This window comes from Falco rusticolus, chromosome 9, assembly GCF_015220075.1.
Source record: "Falco rusticolus isolate bFalRus1 chromosome 9, bFalRus1.pri, whole genome shotgun sequence".
Lineage (NCBI taxonomy): Eukaryota > Metazoa > Chordata > Aves > Falconiformes > Falconidae > Falco > Falco rusticolus.
Genome location: NC_051195.1, coordinates 47,473,169 through 47,495,465, shown reverse-complemented (window position 1 = coordinate 47,495,465; position 22,297 = coordinate 47,473,169). Strand labels below are relative to the sequence as shown.

Sequence of the window (22,297 nt, the reverse complement as noted above, 5' to 3'; positions counted from 1 at the left end):
ATCCAGGGGGGCTGCAGTATACACAGGCAAGCTAGGGCAAGGGGGAAAGGGAGCCAAAATATGATGGAAAATGGTCCTGGGGTGACAGTTATGAGGTCATTGTTAAGATAATTCCTTGCTTGCTATTAGTAAGGCTTCACATTATCCGTATGTCCCCTTTTCCTGGTTCAGCTTGCTTCTTTCCATTTGAATTTGGCTCAAAATGACCTTTGAAAACAAGCTGGTCCCTTCGTACCTAGTGATTCCTCCTCAGTGTCTAGCACCAGGTGCCCAGGGACTAACTGGCAAAAGCCTTTGCTGGCCAGATCTGAACAGCAATGATAAATAATGAGCATCGCAACAAAACCGAACCAAAACATCCCAAATCCTGCAGCTTGGTTGCTGCCTTCTTTTAACATCGCGGAGATCCCTGATGCTCTCACGCTGTGCAAAGCCAGCGCGGCACCCTGACCTCCATGCTTGCCTTGAGCCAGCAGACATTGCCTGCGGCGTTGCTTCAGTAACGGGGCCAGGTTAACGTCGCCTGCAGATCTCATTCCTGCAGGTCTTTACATCCTGCTGAAGCTGAGATGGTTCTCTGGAGCTTACACAGCTTATTTTTAGTTTTAATTAGAGCAGTAAAAGAGAGAGCCTCTGTGATTTTTTTTTTTCTGTTATGGTGGGGTTGGTTATTCGGAAAATAGTGGGGAAGGAAAGATGCATCACTGGGTGCCTAGTAACTGAGTCAGCTGTGAGGATGAGGAGGGTCCCGGTGCTGCAACATGCTGCTTTTCTTCACAGCAACAGGGAAATAGCTCTTCTACTCAAGCACCAGTAAATTCCTTATTTCCCTCCCAGCCTGAAGATGGTTATTACCATGCACGCCTGAGCCTGCCAGGATTTGGCTCCCACCACCCTCAGTGCCGTCTCAAGAAGGCTAAGCAGTGGCGGCAGCTTTCCTGCCCTGCCCGCCCTGTACCCCTCACCTTCACCCCAACTCCTGCCCACCGACCCCATCACAGAGCTGCCTTTGGGTATTTGTCCCACCGGGGTGGCTGCCTGCAGTGACATCCCCTCTGTGCCTGTGACCTGGGCTCAGCAGCATCCTGCACTGCACACAAGCGCTCCCCAGCCCACCCTCCTGCTGCGTCTCCCCACGCCTCTAACCCTGATTTTGGGGGCTGAGTGCGGTGCATACGGGCAGAACGAAACCCTCGTCAGAGATGGGAAATGACACGCCTGTGCCAAAGCTGCAAGAGGCTTGAACTGCCACAGATCTCTGCAACGTTGAGGGGTGGATTGGCCGGAGAATCTAATTAGGACTGAGCAGACCTTCCCCAGCTGTAATAGACCAAGTAATTAAGTGATTAGTATTGATCGTTGAAATGCCTAATGAGCAGTTATCACTGAATGATTAATTAATCCAATCAAACGAGTAATAAAAATTCTGCAGGTGTGATTATATCTTATATTCAATGCGCAAGGGCAGTGAGATCTCTCCCCATAGTGCCTGTCTCCCATTTATATCCCAGGCACGTGGAGGACCTGGCACAGAGATGTTCACGTTGCTGCCCTCTTCTACAGCCTGGACTGCCCCTGTGCAAGGGGTCTCTCCGTTCCCCAGAAATCCCCCAGCACTGCCAGGCTGGGCTCCTGGCAGCAGGAAGGCATCCAGAGCGGCTCCATGTGGCATGGAGTTAAGAGAAGGTGGTCCCCCAGGAGCTGTCAGCATCCAGAAGATGCCAAAAGCAGTCAGTGCTGATCTCCTCCCTAGGAATCTTTCACTCACTCCCTTGATTAAATCACTTTAGTATCTCCTGGGTCACTCAGCCCATGAAAGCCCTGCTAATCTCTGCTAAACCCACAGCGTGTGGTGTGCTGGCCTCTGATCACTTCCCAGCCACATCCCAAGAGCACTGTGCCCTCGGGACACCGGAGCTCTTGGGGGGGGGTGGGGGGGGTGGCACCCACACCCTGTAACGGCCGTTAGCTGGCCCATAATATTTACCTGATTACATGATAATGTTATTCAAAACCGAATAAATTATTTTGCCAGCCAGTGCTAACAGCGAAGTACCCCAGATTTGTGAGCTAGGACCCAGACCCATCCGTCCCTTTGTCCCCTCCAGAGCACCCTTTGCCACCCACCTTCCTCCGGGTGGGATGTCAGCAGCGGGTGACAGCCAAGGACAGCACGGGCCAATGCCATTGCCTGCAGTACCTAGAGCTGCTGCTTGGCAGGGGGTGCAGGACCCAGAACCAAGAGGGGCATGTGCTCCCCCCCTGCCCACGCTCTCCCCTCTCCAAGCAGATCTCGGCCATCAGGATCGGCCCTGTGGCCACAGACCCGAGGGGTTTCTGTCTGGGGGGCTGGGACAGCACCCGCCATTCCCAGACGCTGCTGCAGCTCAGGAGGTGACAGATCTGAGCTCTAATGCTCTTTTCTGTGCATCCTTTAAGGATTTGAGGCCGATCGCCTGTGCTTCCTGCATGGCATCCACAGCTGGCTCCGCACAACGCTGTCAGCTGCCTCTGTCTGACGAGCCCTGATGGGGCTGAGCGCAGCGGTTATAATTAGAAATGCTAATCAGCTCTTGTGTTTCTGGCTTGACAGTCCTGCCACCCCCAGCACAATCTTCCCTCCAATCTGTCCTATGCTCACCCCCTCTGCTTCCTCTCCAAATCCCTGCTACTTGTAATTAAGCACTATGGAATTAGGCAGGGTCGAAAGCTTTGGGCCAGGCACGCAGACCCCGCAGAGCTGCTGGCTTGCTGGGGATAGTTCGGGGGTCTCAGCCTCCATTCACCACCAGCTCCCTGGTCTGGGGATACCCCGGGGACACCCCTGCCCTCACCCAGAGCCCCAGCACTGAAGCAGGGGGGGGTGGGGTGGGGGGGGTGGCTGTGGCTGGCAGCCCTGCGGCTCTGCCAGCCCAGCGGCTCTGGAAGGGGAGCCACTCATCAGGATTTCTGTCACGTGCCAACCATGGGCTCTTCCCAGCTGAGAGGAAAAGTGGACAAGGAGGCTGAGCAAGCAGTTTCCTGCCCAGGCTTAGCTGGTTACGGAGTTATTCATCATCACGGCTTGCACTAGAGGACACAACCCAGGGGATCCCTCCCTCGCCAGCACCCGCAGACAGCCCCTGCCAGCCCCCAGCCCCTACACACGACTCCCCTGCCCCAAGGTAGAGCATTCCTGCTGCTGCGAGAGCCAGGCCATGGCTTTCTCCCTGAGCGTTTGTCTCCCAAAGCCATGCTCTGGGCCAGGGGCTGTTCTTTGGAAGCAGGCACGGGACTCAGCTGGTCTTGGAGCAGCCAGAGGTGTGCAGGTGGGATGAGCAGACCCACCTGCAGTGTGCGGGGACACACAGACCAGTGTGCTCGGAGTGGGACAGCATCCAAATGTCTGCTGGCTTGAAGCTGGCCATTCAGAGTTCCTCTCCCCACCAGAGCTGGTGGCATCACAGTGTGGCACAAGCCAGGCAAAGACTGGTGGTCACAGACACCCCTGCAGCCTTCTGGGGTCATGCCCAGCATGCTGGTGCGTGAACAAGGGGCTGGGCTCTCCCAGCTGATATCTGAACCACATCAAGTAGCCCATGGCATCAGCCCAACACAGCTGCACCAGCACGGAGCTGGAAACTCATTTCACCCGGAGCATCAGCCCACATGCCCACCTGAACCATCTCTAAGTGGTGCTGTGCTGGGAGAAAAGACACACAGCTCTTGCGGTCTTAGGCCGACCTTCCTCTTCCATGCACTCTCAGTTTATTGACCTCAGGTGGCTGCAGGAAAGAGGCTCCAGTTTGGAGGCTTGATGTGCAAAAGAGCACAGGTTTTCAAGAAGACAGCAGCTGCCTGAGCAAAAGAGACCTCCCCACCATCCCAGAACCTCCACGCATGGCCGCGCTTCACCTGGGACACATGCCTACTTGTCGCAGCTTCTTATGGTGTGGGCTGGTGGCGGGCATGTGGGAAGCAGCAAAGGGCTTCCCCCTTCTCCCCACACACAGAGCACCGTGGTTTCTGGAGAAGGGGGAATAAGAGAAACAAGGTAGTATCACAAGAGGGCCAGGAGAGATGGGGCATGGTGGCTCCGGTGGTGGTGGGCTCATGAAATGGCTCTGGCAGCACAGGCAGCTGACTGGGAAAGCTCCAGGGACAAGTCAGATTGGATTTGTCATGACTAATTGACTCCCTCCAGTGCTGCAGCACAGGTTTCATGCATCGTGTGAGCGGGGTCCTGAGCATCCAGGAATTAATAAGGGTCTGACCCTGTCTGCACAGCCACTTGAGTTTTTCCAATGCAGACAGCTGGCTTAAGAGGCTCCTTTATTCTTTACATATCAGATCAATTGGGATAGTTATAATCTAGTCCTTGTGAAAGCTTGGAGCAGCCTTTGCTGCCCAGCTAGCTTAAAGGGAAAAAAAGCAAGCAAGAGGGAGAGGTCATGCTGAACTATTGATTGAGCAGATGGTGGTGCTGCTCCCAGAGATGGCTTTTGCGAGAACTCGCCCGGGACAGTTTGCCTCTGTATCTCTCGCTAATGCTGCTCCATTGATCTTTCGTGACAGGCAGCAACTACAAGATTTTTTTAGCTGGAGTCATTAAGAGGCATTAATCAATAACAGGGGAAACAGAGAAACTGTTTGTTTCATGGAGAAATTTTGCCCGTGTGGATTTTAGCCCGCTGAGGTGCACATGTTTTATTTCCAGTGGCCAGGGAGGCCTGCCAGGAAAAGAATTCGCCCTGTGCTGGACTCTGACACTTGGAGGAGATACTGAGCCAGTTGCAACACAGTGGCAGCTCCAGCCAAACTGTGCAATGAGAGGGAACCAGCTGGGGAGTTCGTGGCATCTGATTCCAGGTACCCCAGCATCCTACTCAGCACCCCAAATTGCCTAGACCTGCCATTCCCACACAAGTACCCCAGGAAGACCTAGGTACTGATTTAATATACCCAAGGTGCTGGGTACTGTTTTCATGTCATGCTTCTGCTAAATACAGTTGCTACCTGGCAGCAGTGCAACAGGACCCAGCAGCTTGCTCAGGGATCCAGCCCTGCCTTTGAGCTCAGTCCCTGCCCAGTGGCTCAGCCGGAGGCAAGACTGGGAGCTCATCCCTGTGGCAAGACTGGAGTCTTTGCAAAAGAAATGGTCTCTGTGCTGAAAGCCCCACAGGCTGCACCGCTCCCTCCTGCTCTGCCCCAACCATGTCAGTACATTTCCATTGCTATGTGGCAGCACCACCCATTTTTTCTTCTCCAAGAAGCTCCTGTGCTCAGCCCAGCAAGTGTCGATGCAGATGCTGGAGTCCATTTTTCCTTGGAAAAAAGGGAGCTGGAGACATGCTCAGGAGCAGGAGGATGGGATTGCTTATAAAAGTTGACTGCAAAGAGAGGCGGTGGCACCGCTGCAAGCGGTGTGCGCTATTGCAGGCAGAGCAACCAGCAGCCCTGGGGCGAGCTGGGGTTGTGGAGGTGCTGTGCATTCCCCATGCGCTGAGCTCAACTCGAGGAACAGCCCCGTGGCACAGAAGCTGAGCTGATGTTCAGTTGCACTCACAGGCTTATCCCAAAGGCCCTGTGGTATTGCTGTGTCCCGTGGCACTGGCACACCCTGCGGCACAGCGCCGGCAGCTCTGGCGACCCAGGAACACCAAGGCTGAGCACGCTGCTTGCTGTCTGTGTACAGGGGGAGGGCACTGCTCCTACTAACAGGGCCTGCACCAAGCAGGTACCGAGTGATGCTGTGGAGTAAGGGGAATGCCCTTTCGGAGGCAGGGATGGAGATCCCAACGGAGATCAGCTTCCCTTTCCTCTCTGTGGTGCATCTTGCCTCAACTCCCAAAGCTTCAGTCTCCTGCTGCTCCAGCTCTCAGGGGCCGCTGCACAGTGGTAATTACTGCAGCTCCCCAGGGAAACAGGATCTTCATCTTTCCTGTAATTACAGCTACATGTCCTCAGCAAAGGGATCAAAGGCAACAGAAGACGAGGGGATGAGGAGATTGCTGTCTCAGAAGCAGGTTGCACCAGTGTGCATGATGCAGGCACACTCAGGCACGCGCTGGCCATGAGCACCTAACAGAGACACAGCCCTGACAGCTCAGCACCATCACTTGAATCCAGCCCAGGTGGGGCACGTTATACCACTGCTGGCTGGTGGCCTCCTGAGATGAGTCTTTGACATGGGAGACACAGCAAACCCTTCTCCAGTGCCAGGCTGCCCATCAAGAGAAGCCTTTGGCTAATGGCTTTGCCTTCCATGTTCAGTCCATCAGTCTCCAGGTCAAACACCAGCCCCTTCCACCAGTACAAAATCCATTAGAAACAATTTGATTCCTTTTATTTATGCATGACATTTGGGAAAAAGCCTAATCCTATTGCAAATGGGGAAAATAAAAAAGAAAAGCAATTCCAATTTTACAGCCTTGGGACCAGAGGAGCTCGAGTGCAGCAGCCAGCGGAGATGTGGTTTCCAAGGCTGTGTCCTGTGCTTGGTACACTCTTATTTTACTCAGAGCCTCAGCTGGGGCGGATGGTGCGATGTCTTGCAGAGAACATCAGGTGCAGGGGGATTTCCAGCCTGGGTGTAGAAATGCAAATGCAACAGTAAGAACTTGCAGCCTCATGTTTTTGCTGCCTCCTGTTTTTGGCACAGTCTGCCAGAAGAAAAAAATAAAAAGCAGTGCTGGGAAGCATGCTGGGGTGTAAGCCCTAGTAGTAATCCTTGACTCCTGGTACATTGACTCTGCAAACACCAACCTCCAGCCTCACTGACAGCCAGGGGACAGTGCCCTGGCACTTAGTGGGGCTGCTTGTGTGGTGTTCCTCATGCGGATAAGCACCATGCCAAATCAGCCTTGTATCTTAGGTGGATTTAAATAACTGGTTGCGTTTTTCAAGGCAGAGGTAAGACAAGATCAGAGAAAGCAGATCTTTAAAAAGCACGGCTGAGAAATGGTTTTAGGTGGGTTAAGCAGCAGGGCTGGGTGTCCCAAGGCACCTGCAGAGCACAGGCTATGTGAGGTCTGAAACCTGTGAAGCACCCCAGCCCTGACAAATGGGGACCATAAAACTATGCCTGGCTGGAGCGAACATCCGAGCCGTAACGCACTTGCTTTCTCAATCGAGTTATGGTGAGTAAAGGTTACAGGAAGGAAGGCTCTGTACCTATATCTAATATATTTTTGCAATATGTTCCTCTCTTAGTTGCATGTTCCCGGAGTCAAACTCCCTCAGGGTGTCTCTTTCCAGTGGCCAGCGGAGGCTGTGCATGCAGAACCCCAGCACCACGGCAGCTCAGCAATCTCATGCTTCTGCTTTTTACGCAACCCTGTTGCTACGTAGTCCTGTGGGTAACTGCAGTGCTTACATTCAAACCACTCTGAGTCGACAGCCCAGTTCCTCCCCAAGTGTTTACTCAGTTGTCACGAGCACACTGACGTGTTACTGCTTAAAAGCACAGCAGCTAAAGGGAGTGACCGCTGGGCAGCAGGAGCCAAGGCAGCAGCTGGGGGGTTCAGTCTGAGGCTCTGCCTGTGCAAGCGTGGGCTCAGCCGTCGGCTTCCATACCACCCACATGAGAAGTAGCAGGAGGACTTCACCTCCCATGCACTGGTGCCCCTTTTAAGCTGAAACAACTGGGAGGGAAATGGGATTCACCCACATCCTCTGCACAAACCGCTCTTAACCACCAGCCTTGCCTTGCCGAGTGGCCTGCAGTGGGCTCTGCAGTGCACAGCAGTAGATACAGCAGAGCCCAGGTCAGAACTCTTCACTGTCCTTGCCAGGGCAACACTTCCAGAAGATTTCAGTGATGCCTTCCTACTGGTGTCAGCCCCTAGGGCAGCCTTGCTTACTGATGCAAAGACGCTCCAGGTTACTGGTCAGTAGCTCTGCCTACATGGGAACAAGCTACAGCAGTGTGGCTACCTCTGTATCAGGATGCTGAGCTGTTTTCTGTACCCCAAGCTACACAGAGATGAGACGCAGTGATGCCAGGCTCTGAGACGTCTCTCAAAGCCAGCTGCTAGTTGAGACAGGTAAAGAGGGAAGAGGATGGATCAGTGGATGGGTGGATAGACTGACATAGAGGTCTGGAAGAAGTTTTATCACATGTGTGGATCATCTTACTGTTGTCAGGTTCCTGGCAATTGAAGCTGCTTTGCAGCACCCAGCAGCAGGGATTGCTGTGTAGGAGCTTGAGCAACCCAGGGCTTTGCGCTGCCCACACGACCAGCCCTTCCTGGGAGGCCTCACAAGCCACGCACATGCATGCCTTGACATGGCCAAGAATGAAGAAGCTTGGCTGGGTACTTCCTCCTCCCCCTGCTTTAATGTCACCAAACCCAGCTGCTGCTTTCATCACATGTCCCTTGGCAGGAGGTGAAGAGAAGCAGGCTGCTGGGTACAGTTGCCAAAGACACCGCAGGAAGTCAAGGGCAGATGCATGGTGTGGCAGCCAGGACTGAGATGCTGCTCTGCAAACAGACCCAGCCCTCCTTCTGCTCAGCCTGTGCCTCCCGGGAGCACCCGGCTGGCTTTGAACCTCCCGCTGCTCCACAACCTGCTCAGCCCCGCATGCTGACTCCAGGCGATGGACACATCTCTCCTTCCTTCCTACCCTGCTGAATGCCTTCCCTCTTTTCCCTTCTCTGCTCACCTTCTCCCCACACGCGTAGGAGATGTTCTCCCTGGCTCCATTTCTTTTCCAGTCAGAAGCTAGTCATCAAAAGCAAGGTTACATGTTTCCAAGGGAAGCAATAAATTAAGGCAAATAAAAGATAAAAAACACAGACGAATTATTATAAGACATCAGAAAACTAAGGCCAAAGTTAATACTCTTGGCTTTATGGCTTGCCACAGACCCAGCCACAGGAATCCCACCATCAGCAATGCTGTGTGGACCCTTCTCCTCACAACGCTTTGCTGTTAGGGCTCTTACTTGAGGCAGCTTTTTGAAGTCTCTGCTGAGGGTGCTGAGAGGCACTGGGTGCCACATACACCCTCAACAGGCAGCCCCTGCCACAAAGGATTTACTGCCTGCTCGGCACTGGCTGGGTGCTCGCTTCTGCCAGTGTTTGTGGACCCTGCTCAGCTAGACTACCTGCAGGGTACACTTGCAATGCATCTAAATAATTCAGTTGGTAGTTTAAATATGCAAAACACACAGTGCAATCTAGCAAGCTGGTTATTTTTTTTAAATAATTTGGAACTGCTTCATTCTGGCTGCTGCTGCTTGGGAGGGCAAGGAGGGGGTTGCCTTTGCCTCTGCCCAAAAACAGACATGTTTCAGGGCTGATGACGTGATCCCTGTTGCGTTATGCAGCACACTGAGGCTCACAGGCCCTCTTCCATCAGGCAGTTTGTTATGATAATGTTAATGCACAGGCTGTCGTCATCTGGCAGCATAACCACTTGCCTTATGAAATAACTCAGTGTGACAGCTCTGCTTGCTAGCAGGCAGGCCCATGTCTGGCTTCTAATCTGGCATCAGAAATCACTCCCCTTCCTTGAGCTACAAACTAATATCAAACATTTCATTTGCATTACTCCAGATAATCTGTTGGAGAGCGTGGGGAGAAGAGAATTACAGCTGAGCTCCTTCAGGAGCCCACACACAAAGCAAACGTGCAACTACCATCCCTACCATGCTGTATCTGCTAATGCTGTTTGCCATCGGCACCATGGCTGTGCTGGAATTCGCATTTCACTTTCCTAATGTCAGCCGGCATTTGTAAGTTGAGCGGATTGGATCGCATGATGCCCCAGTGACAGATCACTAGTGACTTTCTTCCCATGTCAACAAAAGCGAAAGTCACGAGGATAATGCAGAATTGCTCTGGGCCAGCATATGTTCAGCTGAAAAGGTCTCAGTGACTTCCCAGGCATATGCTGTCTGGCACAGCGCTGGAGCAAGGCTCTCTGAACAGCCTGTACAACGCAGGCTGAAGGGATTAATCTAATGCTGCATCGAGATGCTAATACAATAAGGGTTCTTTGTGGCATTAGCAGGAATCATGAGACCAGCTCTGAGATGTCATTGCCTGGCAGCTGTAGGGAGTGCCGGCCCTGAGCTCTCCAGCAGAGAGGAGCTTGTCTCCTGCTTCAAGCATTAAAGCTGCTCAGGAGCAGTAAAAATGCAGTGAGCCTCGCTGTTTTGGTGAAAGCTCATGTGGGAACAGCCCACTACCTCTGCTGTTGAGTCTAGGGAGAGCCGAGGGAACAAGCGTTATTTGGAAAAGGAAAATCACTTTTCCTTGAGTTTTCCAAGAGCTGAAAAGCTGTGGATGCCAAGAGGATGCTCGGGACTGCAGTGCCAGGGTCACATCTTACCCCGGTGAAGTCACCGCCACCCACGGGACTGGGGTTTTGCTATAAAAAGTGTTGCAAAACCTGCTCAGGCCAGTGAAACAGTTTGTGTCAGTTCCAGCAGACATGCTTTCATCTGCCTTGCCAGCTTCGCACCCCCAAAGCTGTTGGGCCTGATGCTGAGCTAACCCCAACGCCAGTGGGGAAAGCTCCATCCCACTCAGCACATTTGTGCCAGTGGAAAACCAGCATCAAGCACCAGCAGAGGACGTGGGGGAGATGAGGGGCAGGGAGATGGGGGGAGTGGGGATCTGTCACAAAAATTCATTACTGACTCATGCTGACCTCAGCCAGTTAGGAATTTTTGTGATGGACCCTAAGACCCCACACTGTGCCAAGAAGGACCCAAAGACCCAACATGGCACCATGGGGGGACCCAAAACTCTCACATAATAACAAGAGGGTACCCAAAACCCCACACCATGCCATGAGGGGACCTGAAGAGCCTACATGGCACCATGAGGGACCCCCAAAGGCCCCATAAAGTACTATGAAGGACCTGAAGATCCTACATGGCACTATAAGGGACCCCAAAGGCCCCATAGGCACCATAAGGGACCTCCAAAGTCCTCCTCACCATGCCATGAGAGACCAAAAGCCCCCACACAGCATCATGAACAGACCAAAAGCCCCTAGACCGTAAGGGTCCCAACCCCCCCCACAGCACCATGAGGCACCCAAAGCCCTCACCATGCCATGAGGGGACCCTAAAGACTTTATATGGCACCACGAAGGGTGTGAAAACCCCCACTGATGGCACCATGAGGTACCCAAAGACCCCACAAGACTCCACGAGGTGAGGAAACCCCCTCCTTTCCATGCTGTGAGGGCACCCAGACCCACACTGCAGTGTGAGGGGACACTGAGCCCCCACAGCTCCCTGTGGGGACACTCCCTCCTCACCTGAGGGGACCGGCCCGCTGCACCTGAGGGGACCGGCTGCCTCGCCTGAGGGGACCAGTCCACAACACCTCGCCTGAGGGGACCAGCCGCGGCACCTGAGGGAACCGGCCTGCTGCACCTGAGGGGACCGGCCCGCCCCGCCGCGCCTGAGGGGATCGGCCGCGGCGCCTGAGGGGACCGGCCCGCCCCACCGCGCCTGAGGGAACCGGCCCGCTGCACCTGAGGGGACCGCCCCGCCCCGCCGCGCCTGAGGGGATCGGCCGCGGCGGCTGAGGGGACCGGACCGGCTGCCTCTCCTGAGGGGACCGGCTGCCTCGCCGTACCTGAGCGGACCGGTCGCAGCGCCTAAGGGAACCGCCCTCCTCCACCTGAGGGGACGGGCCCGCCACGCCACGCCTGAGGGGAGCGGCGGGGCGGGGAGCGGCGGGCGGGCCGGGCCGCGCCGTCCGCGCCGCCCACATAAGGCGGGGGCAGCGCATGCTGCTCGGCGCGGCGGCGGCGGTGGTAGTGGCGTCTCGGCCGAGCTGGGCGGTGAGGGATGGAGCTGGGGTGGCTGCTGTGGGGCGCGGCGGTGCTGCTGCTGCTCCACGTCCTGATGGAGCTCAGCCCCGCCGTCAATTTCGCGCTGCGCATCGGCCTCTACTGCCTGCTGTGCGTCGTTGCCTCGGCGCTGACGGTGCCCGCCTGCCTCCTGGTCAACGGCGGCCGCACCGTCAAGAACATGAGGTGGGTGAGTGGGGGGGCGCCTGAGGCGGCGGAGGGAGCGAGGCAGCCCCGCGGACACGGGTGGAGTGGCAGGGCTAAGGCACGGGTGGGTGAAATGCAGGCTGGGGGGGTCGGTTTCAGTCCTCACCTGGTGGTGGTGGCAGGGGGAGGGGAGTGGTGGTGGTGGTGGCCTCTTTTACCTCAGGCCTGTGGCAGCAGACCCTCGGGTGGCCACCCCTGTGGCAGCAGGGTTGCCTCTTGGCTCATGGAGGGTGCTGGGAGCTGCTGTGGCCCATGGCTGTGCCCTTGCCCTCAGAGGGCCCTGCTGAGGGATGAGGGGCCTGGCAGGTGTGAGGATGGTGGCAGGTGACTGTGCCCCAGGGGCCGCACAGCTTTTGGGGAAAGCTCCATGACACCAGTGTTTGCTTGGAGCTTTTTTTTTTATTTTTTCCCCACCTCCAGAAGCAGAGGTGATGCCAGCAGGGCTGCCCACTGGCACACGGTGTTTAATATGCTGCCCTTGGCCTGGTGCAAGGAGCAGGGCAGCCATGCTGCGGCCTGGAGCACACTGCTTGTCGTCAGGCCTGGCTGCCTGTGTCCTCTGACAGGGTGCCTGGGGCGGTGGCTGAGGAGCTGCTGTTGTCCAGCAGCTCCTCTACATGCGAAGGCACATTTTAAGGGCAGGGCTGGCACATCTGCTGGCAGCACAGGAGAATGTGGGCTCCTTGCTTTGCTCTCCTGTAGGCAGCTATTTATGTGCTCTAACTATCCATTGTCAGGGCCAAGTTGTGTGGGTGTGGGGGGAAAGGGGAGCCCTGTTGTCTTCCTACATCCCTTTGGATCAAAGGTTAGGCAGTGTCTCAGCTGATGGAGTTGGACTTTGCTTTACAGTCTGGCACTCACAGGCAGGACTTGGGGTGGAGTGAGTGGGCGCAGGGCACCGACATCCTGCCTTGTGGGCTCTGCTCTGCCTGCCCAAGTCGATGGTCTGTGATCTGCTGTGGTGCTGTGGCCCAGACACTGGAAACAGCAGTCTGCTCTGGGATCTCCAGCCTAGCTCCGTCTCCAGCTTTGGCTTGCTCAGGAGTAGCTTTCTAACGCACAAACAGCTGTGCAGCTGGGAGAATTTATGATGTCAGTTACAGAGGCACTCTCAATTTTTTTTTTCTTCCCCACCCGTAAAACTTTGCAAATAATCTTCAGTAAACTTAAAGGAACTACTTGGGAACAAGAGCTCCTTGCACTGGACAGCTTCTCGTGTTGAAACCCAGAGCTGAATTCTGGCCAGAACCACCCTTTTCCTGTAATTTAAGCCCATCGTTTCCATGTACTGGCATTGGGTGGTGATCCTAGTCAAGTATCGCAGCCCCGGGAGGTCTGTGGCTGAGGTGATCCAGTGAGTTCCTTATTACTGCAACATCCCAGTGTGCATACTCTGGCTCGGGGAAGGGGGTTGGAGCAGAGCATGTGCTGGTGGACAGACAGTGATAACAGTGTCACTGCCTGGTGCAGAACGCCCCGTCCTTGCTGTGCTCCTGGCTCCAGTGCCAAGCTGGTGTGACTTGGAGGAGGTTGCCCTCTGTGTCTGGTAGAGATAGAGCTGTTTATCTAACAGCAAAATGTCTTGCAAGAGCTTCCAATCTGGTTAGCACACTTCATTAATCCTTGAAATCAGAGGATCCTAAAAAGGCCTCTGTCACAGCCTGTGAAGCAGAGCGCATGAAGCTGGGGTCTGCTGGCTTTTGAACTCAGGCTGTCACAGATACACTGAAAAGGCACATTTCCTTTCAGTTTTCTACTCTCTCCTTGTATCTGGCAGTAAGGATGCCAGATTTACAGCTCTCTGCAGCTTTGACTGCACCAAGTCAGGATCATTCATACCAGCAGAGAAGCAGCTTGCAGGGTTAGAGGGGAGTAGGACCCATGTGCTTAACCCTGTGAGTGACATGGCCAGCTCAGCAGGGCTGCCAGTCACCTGGTGGTTCTTTGCTTGCTCTGAGCTCTGCCCCTTTGCCTCTTTCAGTGACTCAGGCTACATCTTGTGCAAGGAAGCTCTGGCTACTTACTGGTAGGAGGAAGTTGGATGGTTGCTCTTGAGTAATGTGTAACCAGCCTCTCCTAGCAGTTAGTGAGCAGTGTGACTTCCAGAGCAGTGACCTCTATTTTGGTTGGCAGTTGGAAGGGAGGAGAAGTGGGATGTAGGTCAGTTTGGTGGCATGGCATCCACCATGACCTCACTGATTTGTGTCACCGTGCCTCTCCTCACCTGACCCCTCATCTCGTCACCTGAACTGCACTCCCATAACCTCTGTGCAGGCCCGTGGTGCTCAGGAGCTCTGCAGCCTGTGTACTTCCCAGTGTCCTTTCCCTGGGTGCGGCTCTAAGCTTTGCAGCAAGTTTGAATGACAGGGACTGAACAGGGCTGTGTCACCTGTGGTCATTGTCCTGACCTGAACTCCAGTGTCAAAGCCCATGCCTGGGCGGTCTGCATGGCAGGGCACCCCACAGAGGTATGAAATGCACTGTGAGTAGGTGCAAGCTGGAGAAGGTTGCATTGACAGAGGTGTGTCGTTGAAGAGCTGGTAACAGGGGTGGAGATACTTCTAAGAGTGGATGCTGGAAGCTGCTGCCAAGCTAGGATGAAATGCTGACCAGGTGCTCGCCTCCCACCCTGGGCGACAGGGATGCTTCCTGGGCTGATGGTGCTGCATGGCTCTCCAGCTGGACTGTGTGGTGGGGGAGAAGCTGGTGCTGTCCCATGGTCACCTCCTACAGAGAGGAAAGCTCCATCTCTTGTCAGCCAGGGAGAAAGTGGGCCCTGAAGCAGGGCATCCAGATGCTTGCTGGGAGGGCAGGTCAGCTCCTGAATCTGCTCTAGGGTAGGGGAGAGCAGAGCAGAGGTGGTGGCTGCTTCTGGCAGCTTTGTTCATGTGCAAGCTCCTCTGCCTCCTGTTCTGGCAAATGGCTGCTCCCCTGCCCAAAATAGCCACTGTGTGCTGCCAGCTTCTGGCTGTGTCCTTTGGCCGAGTTGGAGGATCCCCAGCTCCCACCTGTCTGGGGGTGGCATAGATGGGCCCTACTCCCAAGAACTGGCTGGGTCTTGGCCAGCGAGCCTGGGTGGGATGTGTGCAGCAAGGGCATGGCAGCCTGCTCCATGCGTTGGCAGGGCTGAGTGGAGCTGCTGGCGTGTCCAGCATGCTAGCTGGGCCCCCAGCCCTCAGGGGTAGCGGAAGAAAGCTGAGAGCTTTGTGAACAGACCTGTAGATCTGCTGGGGAACTGAACTGACGGGCAAAAGTTATTAGCTTGAAGATGTGTTTGCCAGAGGCACCTAGCCTCTGCCAAGCTGTGTGGGGAGCATCCCATTTGCTGCTTGCATCCTTGCATGGTACAGGCAAGGGTTTCTCACCTTCATTCTCCATCTTTCTTGGACTCCTGTGGAGTAATGGCACCCTGTGTTTGTCTGTATTTTTAAGCCGCATCTTCCAGCATTGCAAGGAGCAGAACTGGCAGAGCCTTCTTGGGTGATGGGTGTTCAGGCTAATACCCGTGTGCTAGGGAGTAGCAGCTCCTAGGAGAACTGTGTAAACAACTTGTGGGGCTCTGCTCATCATTGGTAGCATTGGAGCAGACTACAGCCATGGCATAGGCCGAAACAAACAGCACTGAATGGGTAAGACTGGCAGCAGCAGGAGTGGTCCCTGATCCAGTGTTGAAACCAGCATCCCTCCCTCCTGGACTTTGGAGGGCTTCCAGTTTGCCCTCTGTTTGCAGGGCTCTTGCAGCTGTGCTAGGCTGGACTTGTCTCTCCCAAAGAGCCTATAGTGAGCCTGGTTGTGAGCTGATGCTGACAGCCTGAAGGAAGCATGAACCATTGAGTCTGGCTGTACCAGCCTCAAACTTATAATCAGCTTCTCCTAGACTTCCAGTAAAATTCCCATACTGGGAGTGGACAGGGCTTAGCATACAACTGAAGCACGTGGAACTGTGCAGGACAGACACCCAGGTGGGCCACAGGGCAAATGAGACTAGGTTCTCTGTCACAGAGCTCTTCTTGTCTCCTTCCACCCACCCTGTGTATAGCAGACCCTGGCACCTCCCTGTCCTCTGCTGACTGCTCTTCTCATCTGCAGAATCATCAAAACTGTGGTCAAGACCTTCAAGTATTTCTTTGGCCTGAGGTTTGAGGTGAAGGGACTCAAGAACTTCGAAGTGGAAGGCCCTGCTATCATTGTGTCCAACCACCAGAGCATCCTTGACATGATGGGTGAGGAGCTGCAGGGAGGGAGGGGGCAGTTCCCTTGCTCACCATCAGAGAAATCCTGCTCGTATCTCCTGGCCAAGCAGCCCCCTGCCCTGGCTGGTCTGTGCTACTGAGCCAGCTGGTACAGCTTTCTCTCGGTGCTGGCTGCAAGGAAGGGTCTTTCCTAGTGCTGAACAATCGCACCCCTGCTGAGCTTCATGTGCTTCTTGGCTCCCTCTTACTTCCCTGCCTCTCTGATAGCACTGGCTGGCCTGGCATGTGTGTCAGTGTGCTGGGCGCCCCTACTGAGCACCCTGGGGCCAAGGAGTGAGCTGCCTTTTGAGGGGAATTGCTATGAACTGCAGCCACTCTGCTGCTGTAATTCTGCTGTGCTGAGTCTTCTTCTGCTCTGCTGATGGCAGCAGAAGCCAGCAGGGAAACGAGGCGCTGGCCTGTCCCTAGTACCCCTCTCCACACCTCAGATTGTGTCTCTTGTCCCATCTGAGTGCAGGCGGGGGGGGTGACTGCTGGGTCTCACCCTCTGCCATCACGTTAGGGCTGATGGAGGTCCTGCCCAACAACTGTGTCCAGGTGGGCAAGAAAGAGCTGATGTACACCGGCACTGTGGGGCTCATCATCTACCTCGGTGGTGTCATCTTCATCAACAGGAAGAGCACCACCAGTGCCAAGATGGTGATGGCAGAGGTGGCCAAGACTATGGCAACTGACAATGTGAGTGTGACTGTGGTGCTTGGTGGGGTGGCATGGAGGGATGTGGCACTCCTGGTGCTGGCTCACCTGGTTACAGCCACCTGCAGCTCTTGGCAAGGCTGTCTGGTGGCTTGGCCTTGCCAATCCACACTGCAAGTAGATTGCTAGAGCAGAGCTTTACCTTACCACATACAGGTGAAGGTATGGGTGTACCCAGAAGGCACGAGGAACTGCACCGGGGATTTGCTGCCATTCAAGAAAGGAGCATTCCACCTTGCTGTCCAGGCACAGGTAACAGTGCTTTGCCCCTGCATGGGGACCCTGAATGCTTTTGCAGTGGCCTTGCAGACTGGTCATGCAGTGGAATAGTTTATTTGCTCTCAAGTAAGCTATGTTCCCAGGTCATAGCTGAGCTCCTCAGCTAAACCATTAGGTATCATAAGTCCCAGCAGGAGCAAAGAGCCTTTTCTGTCCTGTGTGACAGGGACTTGACCCCTGTGGGTGGGTGACTGCAGACAAGAGAAGCTGCTTTGTCCTCTCTCCTGGCTGCCCCAGTACTGCAGTCCCAGTGTCCCATCTGGAGGGCAGAGCATGGGGCACTGGCACAGTGGACCCCCTACCTCTGGGCTTTGCAGGCACCTGGCAGTGTGGCGGTGCAGTATCTGTGCCCTGCTCCTGGGAGCATGGCTGCAGCACACAGCTGGCTTCTGGCAGGGAGCCCAGCGGGCTTTAAAGCTTGCCTAGGGAATCCCAAAGCTGTTGATGCATTTCTCGGTCCCCCAGGTTGCAATAGCATGGTGTTGATCCAGGATGTTAATGCTAGTACTTTAGAGCAACATCTGAGCTTGCTCTGTGTGGAATTAGCTGCTCCCTCCCAGACAGCCATCTGGTACTTCTTGGTGGGCCTTAAATGCATTCTTTCTCCAAAATTACAAGATCCACGAGCAGTTAGTGGGGGAGCAGGCAAACTGCTCCTTGGCTTTGGAGAGCTAGAGCTGTCAGTGCTCCAAAGGAGCAGCAGTGCTTGTCTGGGCAGGGTTCTGGGGCAGTGTGCCAGGGACGCTGAAGACCTGGCTGTGCTGCGTGGGCCCAGGTGGTTGCTGGCAGCTGGGCCACCCTGCTTGGCTCCCAGGTGCTGGGACCTAGGTGCTGGAGAGGCAGCTGGGAGGAGGTGGGTGCCTTGCCTTCCCATGCATGCTCTGCCTCACTTCTCAGGACCGGGATGACTTGAGGCCTGAGGGGAAACTGCTTTCCCTAAAAGAGGTGTTGTAGCAGGGATCCTGGAGAAGGGAGTAGGTGCCAGATCTTTTGCTGGGTCTGATTGGCCAAACCCAGGGTGTAGCCTGCGTTGTACCATATATCCCCATTCCTGCCAGGGTGATGCAACTGAGGCAGGGGCTGGCAGCTGCTGGAAGGAAAGTACAGTGGAAATGGTACCCACTTCTGCCAACAGTCCCCCTGAGTCACCGGCTGTAGATAATGTCTGTTATCAGCACTGAAATAATGACTCTGCCTGCCTTCCTGGCTGTGTGTCTGCCTGACTGAAGCTTCCCTGGGAGCAATTGATTGGAAGTGGTGACTCCTTTTATTAGAAGCTGAAGGCACACCAGCTGGCCTGCTTGTACAGCACAGCAAGGCCTGTCAAAATAGGCATCTTTCAATGTTTGCAGGTCAGAAAATACCTGGGTTTTGAAGCCTGTCTTGGGATGAGGAGCCCTTGAGAGCCAGTGCTGACCTGAGACTGAAGTGTAACTTGGCCCTAGTGCCTTCAGTTGCTGGGGAGTGGGTTTGGTCCCATTTGACTCTTGACTGTCCCAGCCTTTGGAAGTGCATCTAGCTTGTGGGGCTGTGTGGACCCTGTGTGTCTGAGAGCTGGGCCCGGTCAGCTCTGCTGCATGAGGTTTGCTGCTTATCTCTGGCCTGCCTTCCTGCATTGCTGCAGTGCAAGTAACTTCTCTTTTTCATCTTCTTCCCCAAGGTACCAGTGATCCCTGTGGTGTATTCCTCCTTCACCACCTTTTATAACCCAAAGAAGAATCTGTTTACATCAGGTACTGAAGAGCCCAAGCGTCTTTACAGTCACTTGGAGACAGGGTTGATGCCATACCATGTGAAGATCTGGCTCCCAAGGGTGTGGGAGGGAAGCAGAGTTGGGGTGAACAGGATTCCCTCTGGGAGATGTGTGGAGTCAGTTCAAAGCACTTGGCACCAGACCCTGGGCTGGGTTAACTCAGGAAAGAATGTAATTAAATACAGTGAGGGATGTTCCCATTAATAATTGGACACCGCCTCTCCATGTCATAACTGGCACAGCCCAAATCGTGTGGTGAGGGCTTGGGGGAAGAAGCAAGTGTGCTCTGCCTCCTGATCTTTCAAAGCAGAGACCCCTTTCAAGGAAACAAAGGAACCTGGTCATACCAGGGCTCTGAAGTCTGTCACTACAAGCGCTGGACAGAATGTTGGCTTTCAGTCAACTTGGAGCACTAATTCATTTGTGGGAGGAAGCTGTGCTTGCTGTGCTCCCTGCCTGGATGGCTGGAGCCAGCCAGAGGCAGGAGGGTTGGACAGAAGCAGATGAAGGGAGCACCTGGTGCTGGCTGTGCCTGGCACAGCCCTGAAGCTGAGTGGGTCCATGGCCCTGGGCTGCCCCTGCTCTCTTGGCCATCAGGCTGGGGCAGAGCAGGCAGCAGCCTTGCAAAGGGGCAGGCTTTTGCTGGGGTGTCAGTTTGGGGCACAAGGGAAATGCTCACCTGGCCCAGCTGTCTGAGGGCAGGGTCTAATCCCCAGTGCAATCTTTTACCGCTGAGATCAGCCTGTGTCCCAGGGGTGGGTGCCTGAAGCCCTATAAGGGTATGAGGGCTGTGCTGGGGCTGTCCAGGGTGCAGGGAGCAGGGATCCTAGGAGGGAAGAGAACGGTGCTCCTGTGGTGTGTGGATTTCTTATAGGCTCTTCTCTTTTTTCTAGGCAAAATCAAGGTTGAGGTTCTGCCTCCAATAGAGACCAAAGGCCTGACATCAGATGATGTCTCTGACCTCACTGACAAATGCTTCTGCACTATGAGGGAGACCCTCTTCAGGCTGTCCGGCCGTCCAAATGAGGCAAAGGACTCATCCTAGATGCTTCTTCAGTGGTGTCACCACGTGGTGGTGGCTGAAGCGACTTCTCTGTTGCCAAATACTGAAGGAACTCCTGTTCCTCAGCAGTGACTTCTAACTCTGGGAACACCATGGAAATGGCACACACAGGGTGTCAAGCCAGCGCTGAGGTTCCCTGTTGAGTGGATTTCTCTTATGGGTTCATTTTCTCACAATGAAACTTCTCCTTTTTCTGAATTTCTCAGGCATCAAACTTGTGCTACCAAAGGGCTCAATGACCAGAGAGGTGAGTTCTCCCAGCCCAGGCAGCTGGCATGGGCTGACAGCGAAAACCTGGCTGGAGGCTGGGCTCTGCCTCACGTGAGTGTTCCTGCAGGCTCAGCTAGTGCTGGCCTGGCCCTGTGCCGTCCCAGATGGAAACCACCAGGCAGTAGTTTGTACCTGCATAACTCTGCTGCTCAAACAGGGCTGAGAATCGGGTGAAAATCTAGGATCTGGCTCCTCAGCAGTGCTGGGAGTGTGGCATCCTCCCTGGGCAGCCCAGAGTGCTGCCATCTGGCACGGTGCAGCCCACAGGGGCCATCTCTGGGGCAGGGCCTGTCACCTTGAGAGACCCTTGTGTCACAGCAATATCTTGTGCTGGGGCTCTGCGTTGCCCAGGTACTCCTGAGCCAAGTCTTTCACTTCTGAAGGAAGCACCTAGGGCCAATAACCTCAGCTGGGCCACAAAGGGGAATGTGTGGAGCCAGTCTTGGTGTCTCTTAAGACTTGATTGCCTTGTCTGAACAAGTGCCCTTGGTCATTGAGGGGGTGCAACAGTGGAGAGGGAAGCTGCAGTCTGACCAAGCCAGCATATATGGTCTGGGCAGTGTTTAGGTGAATGCTGTCCAGTCTTGCTGGCTTAGTCACCTTCTGAATGAAACCCCATGCCTGTTTCTACCATTCAGAGCCACCAGCTTGATTTTGAAAACTGCACAGATCTGCTGGAGTCCTGGGCAAACCTGTCCTCATGTGTGGTGGCACACCTCTGGATACTGTGTGTGTTGTGCACCTGGCTTGGCTCAGAGCCTCCTCGGTGTTGGGGAAACTGTGCTGCCAACCGCCTGCCGTGGCGGTGGTTCAGCCTGGTTGCAGCAGGCATCCTGGTGTCTGCAGTACCCACTGAAGATGCAAAGGGCTCTGTCACGCTCGTTTTGCCGCTTGTCATGGTCAGCACTGGCCGAAAGATGGTGCCTATCCCGTGTGTCTTTGCTGATCTCGGTGGAACCGCTCTGCAGGGCTTGTAAAGCTCCTGCAGTGCTGCAGGGTGGGTGAGCTGCAACTGGACAGGGGCATGGAAGGCTTCAGCTCTCCCTTTGGGGGAAATGAACTCCTTTCCCTGTTCAGATAAACGGGTTTCCCCTGTGCTTTGGGGTGATGGACTAGCAGGGCTCCTGGATCCCGTGCTGGGACCTGCCCAAGTGTTGATGCCACCTGCAAAGAGCAAGGCTGGGTCAGGCCCATGGTTCTGGGGGGCTTTAGCTCTCCTGTTCATGGCGCAGGCTTTATAACTTTGCGATAAGTCACCTGTGGCTACTTGGTAACCACTGAATCTGGCTTTTGCTGCCTGCGTTGGTGGCATTGTGGTCATATGGCATTTTGGGGTTAAAGCCTCAACTGGGACTGGCAGGGAGTTCCCATAGAGCCATTGGTCCCCGAGGGAGGGAGCCTTCGGGCTGTGCTGGTGGAGGCCAAGGGGCTTTACTGGAGGGGCCTTACAGTACAGACTCAGGGGTCAGACCCGCTGTGGGACGGGTCGGGGTGGGAGGATGGGAACCAAACCAGCACTTTGTAAGAGTGGCAGATAAAGGGCTGTCATGGAGGTTAAGCCCAGGAGGGTCCTGGGGGTGATAACCACATCCACAGAGTGAATCCTGCAACATCCGAGCCTGGGAGGAGGGAGCAGTGCCTCTGTGCAGTTCTCTGCTGTTCACTTTTAATTGGGTTGAGAATAATGTTATGTGCTTTTAAGGAGAGAGGAAAAAAAAAAAAAGTACACCTATGGTTATTTAAATTAAAGAGACTCCTGGTCTTCTGTGGGAGCTGAGGGAGGAGGGCTGCTGCAAGGGGGAGAAGGGTGCTGACCCCTGGGCTCTTGCAGGGGGTGGGTTTGGTGATGGAGGGGCAGGTCCCTGTCCCCACCTGTGCCCCACAGGCAGAAGAGCTGTGCCCCAGCCTCATGCTGAGTCACAGCTTGGCCTGAACTAGGAGGACAAATGCCTGCAGGGTCCTCTCACAGGGGAAGAGGAA

At 54.9% G+C, this 22,297-nt stretch overlaps 1 protein-coding gene and 1 long non-coding RNA gene across 2 annotated transcripts; one reads left to right on the top strand and one right to left on the bottom strand.

Annotated features, from left to right (window-relative positions):
• Nucleotides 1–6,309: 6,309 nt before the first annotated feature.
• Nucleotides 6,310–11,685, bottom strand: LOC119153467. Its single transcript, XR_005106149.1, has 3 exons — nt 11,580–11,685; nt 8,645–8,703; nt 6,310–6,565 (listed from the first exon to the last, which is right to left on the bottom strand). It is a non-coding gene; the product is annotated as an uncharacterized LOC119153467 (long non-coding RNA).
• A 41-nt stretch (nt 11,686–11,726) lies between these two features.
• AGPAT2 (1-acylglycerol-3-phosphate O-acyltransferase 2) lies at nt 11,727–22,066 on the top strand. Its single transcript, XM_037400033.1, has 6 exons — nt 11,727–11,982; nt 16,093–16,226; nt 16,759–16,934; nt 17,109–17,204; nt 18,892–18,964; nt 19,878–22,066. Exons 1-6 carry the CDS (start codon nt 11,795–11,797, stop codon nt 20,027–20,029), a joined length of 819 nt encoding a protein of 272 aa, XP_037255930.1. The 5' UTR covers nt 11,727–11,794; the 3' UTR covers nt 20,030–22,066.
• Nucleotides 22,067–22,297: the final 231 nt, after the last annotated feature.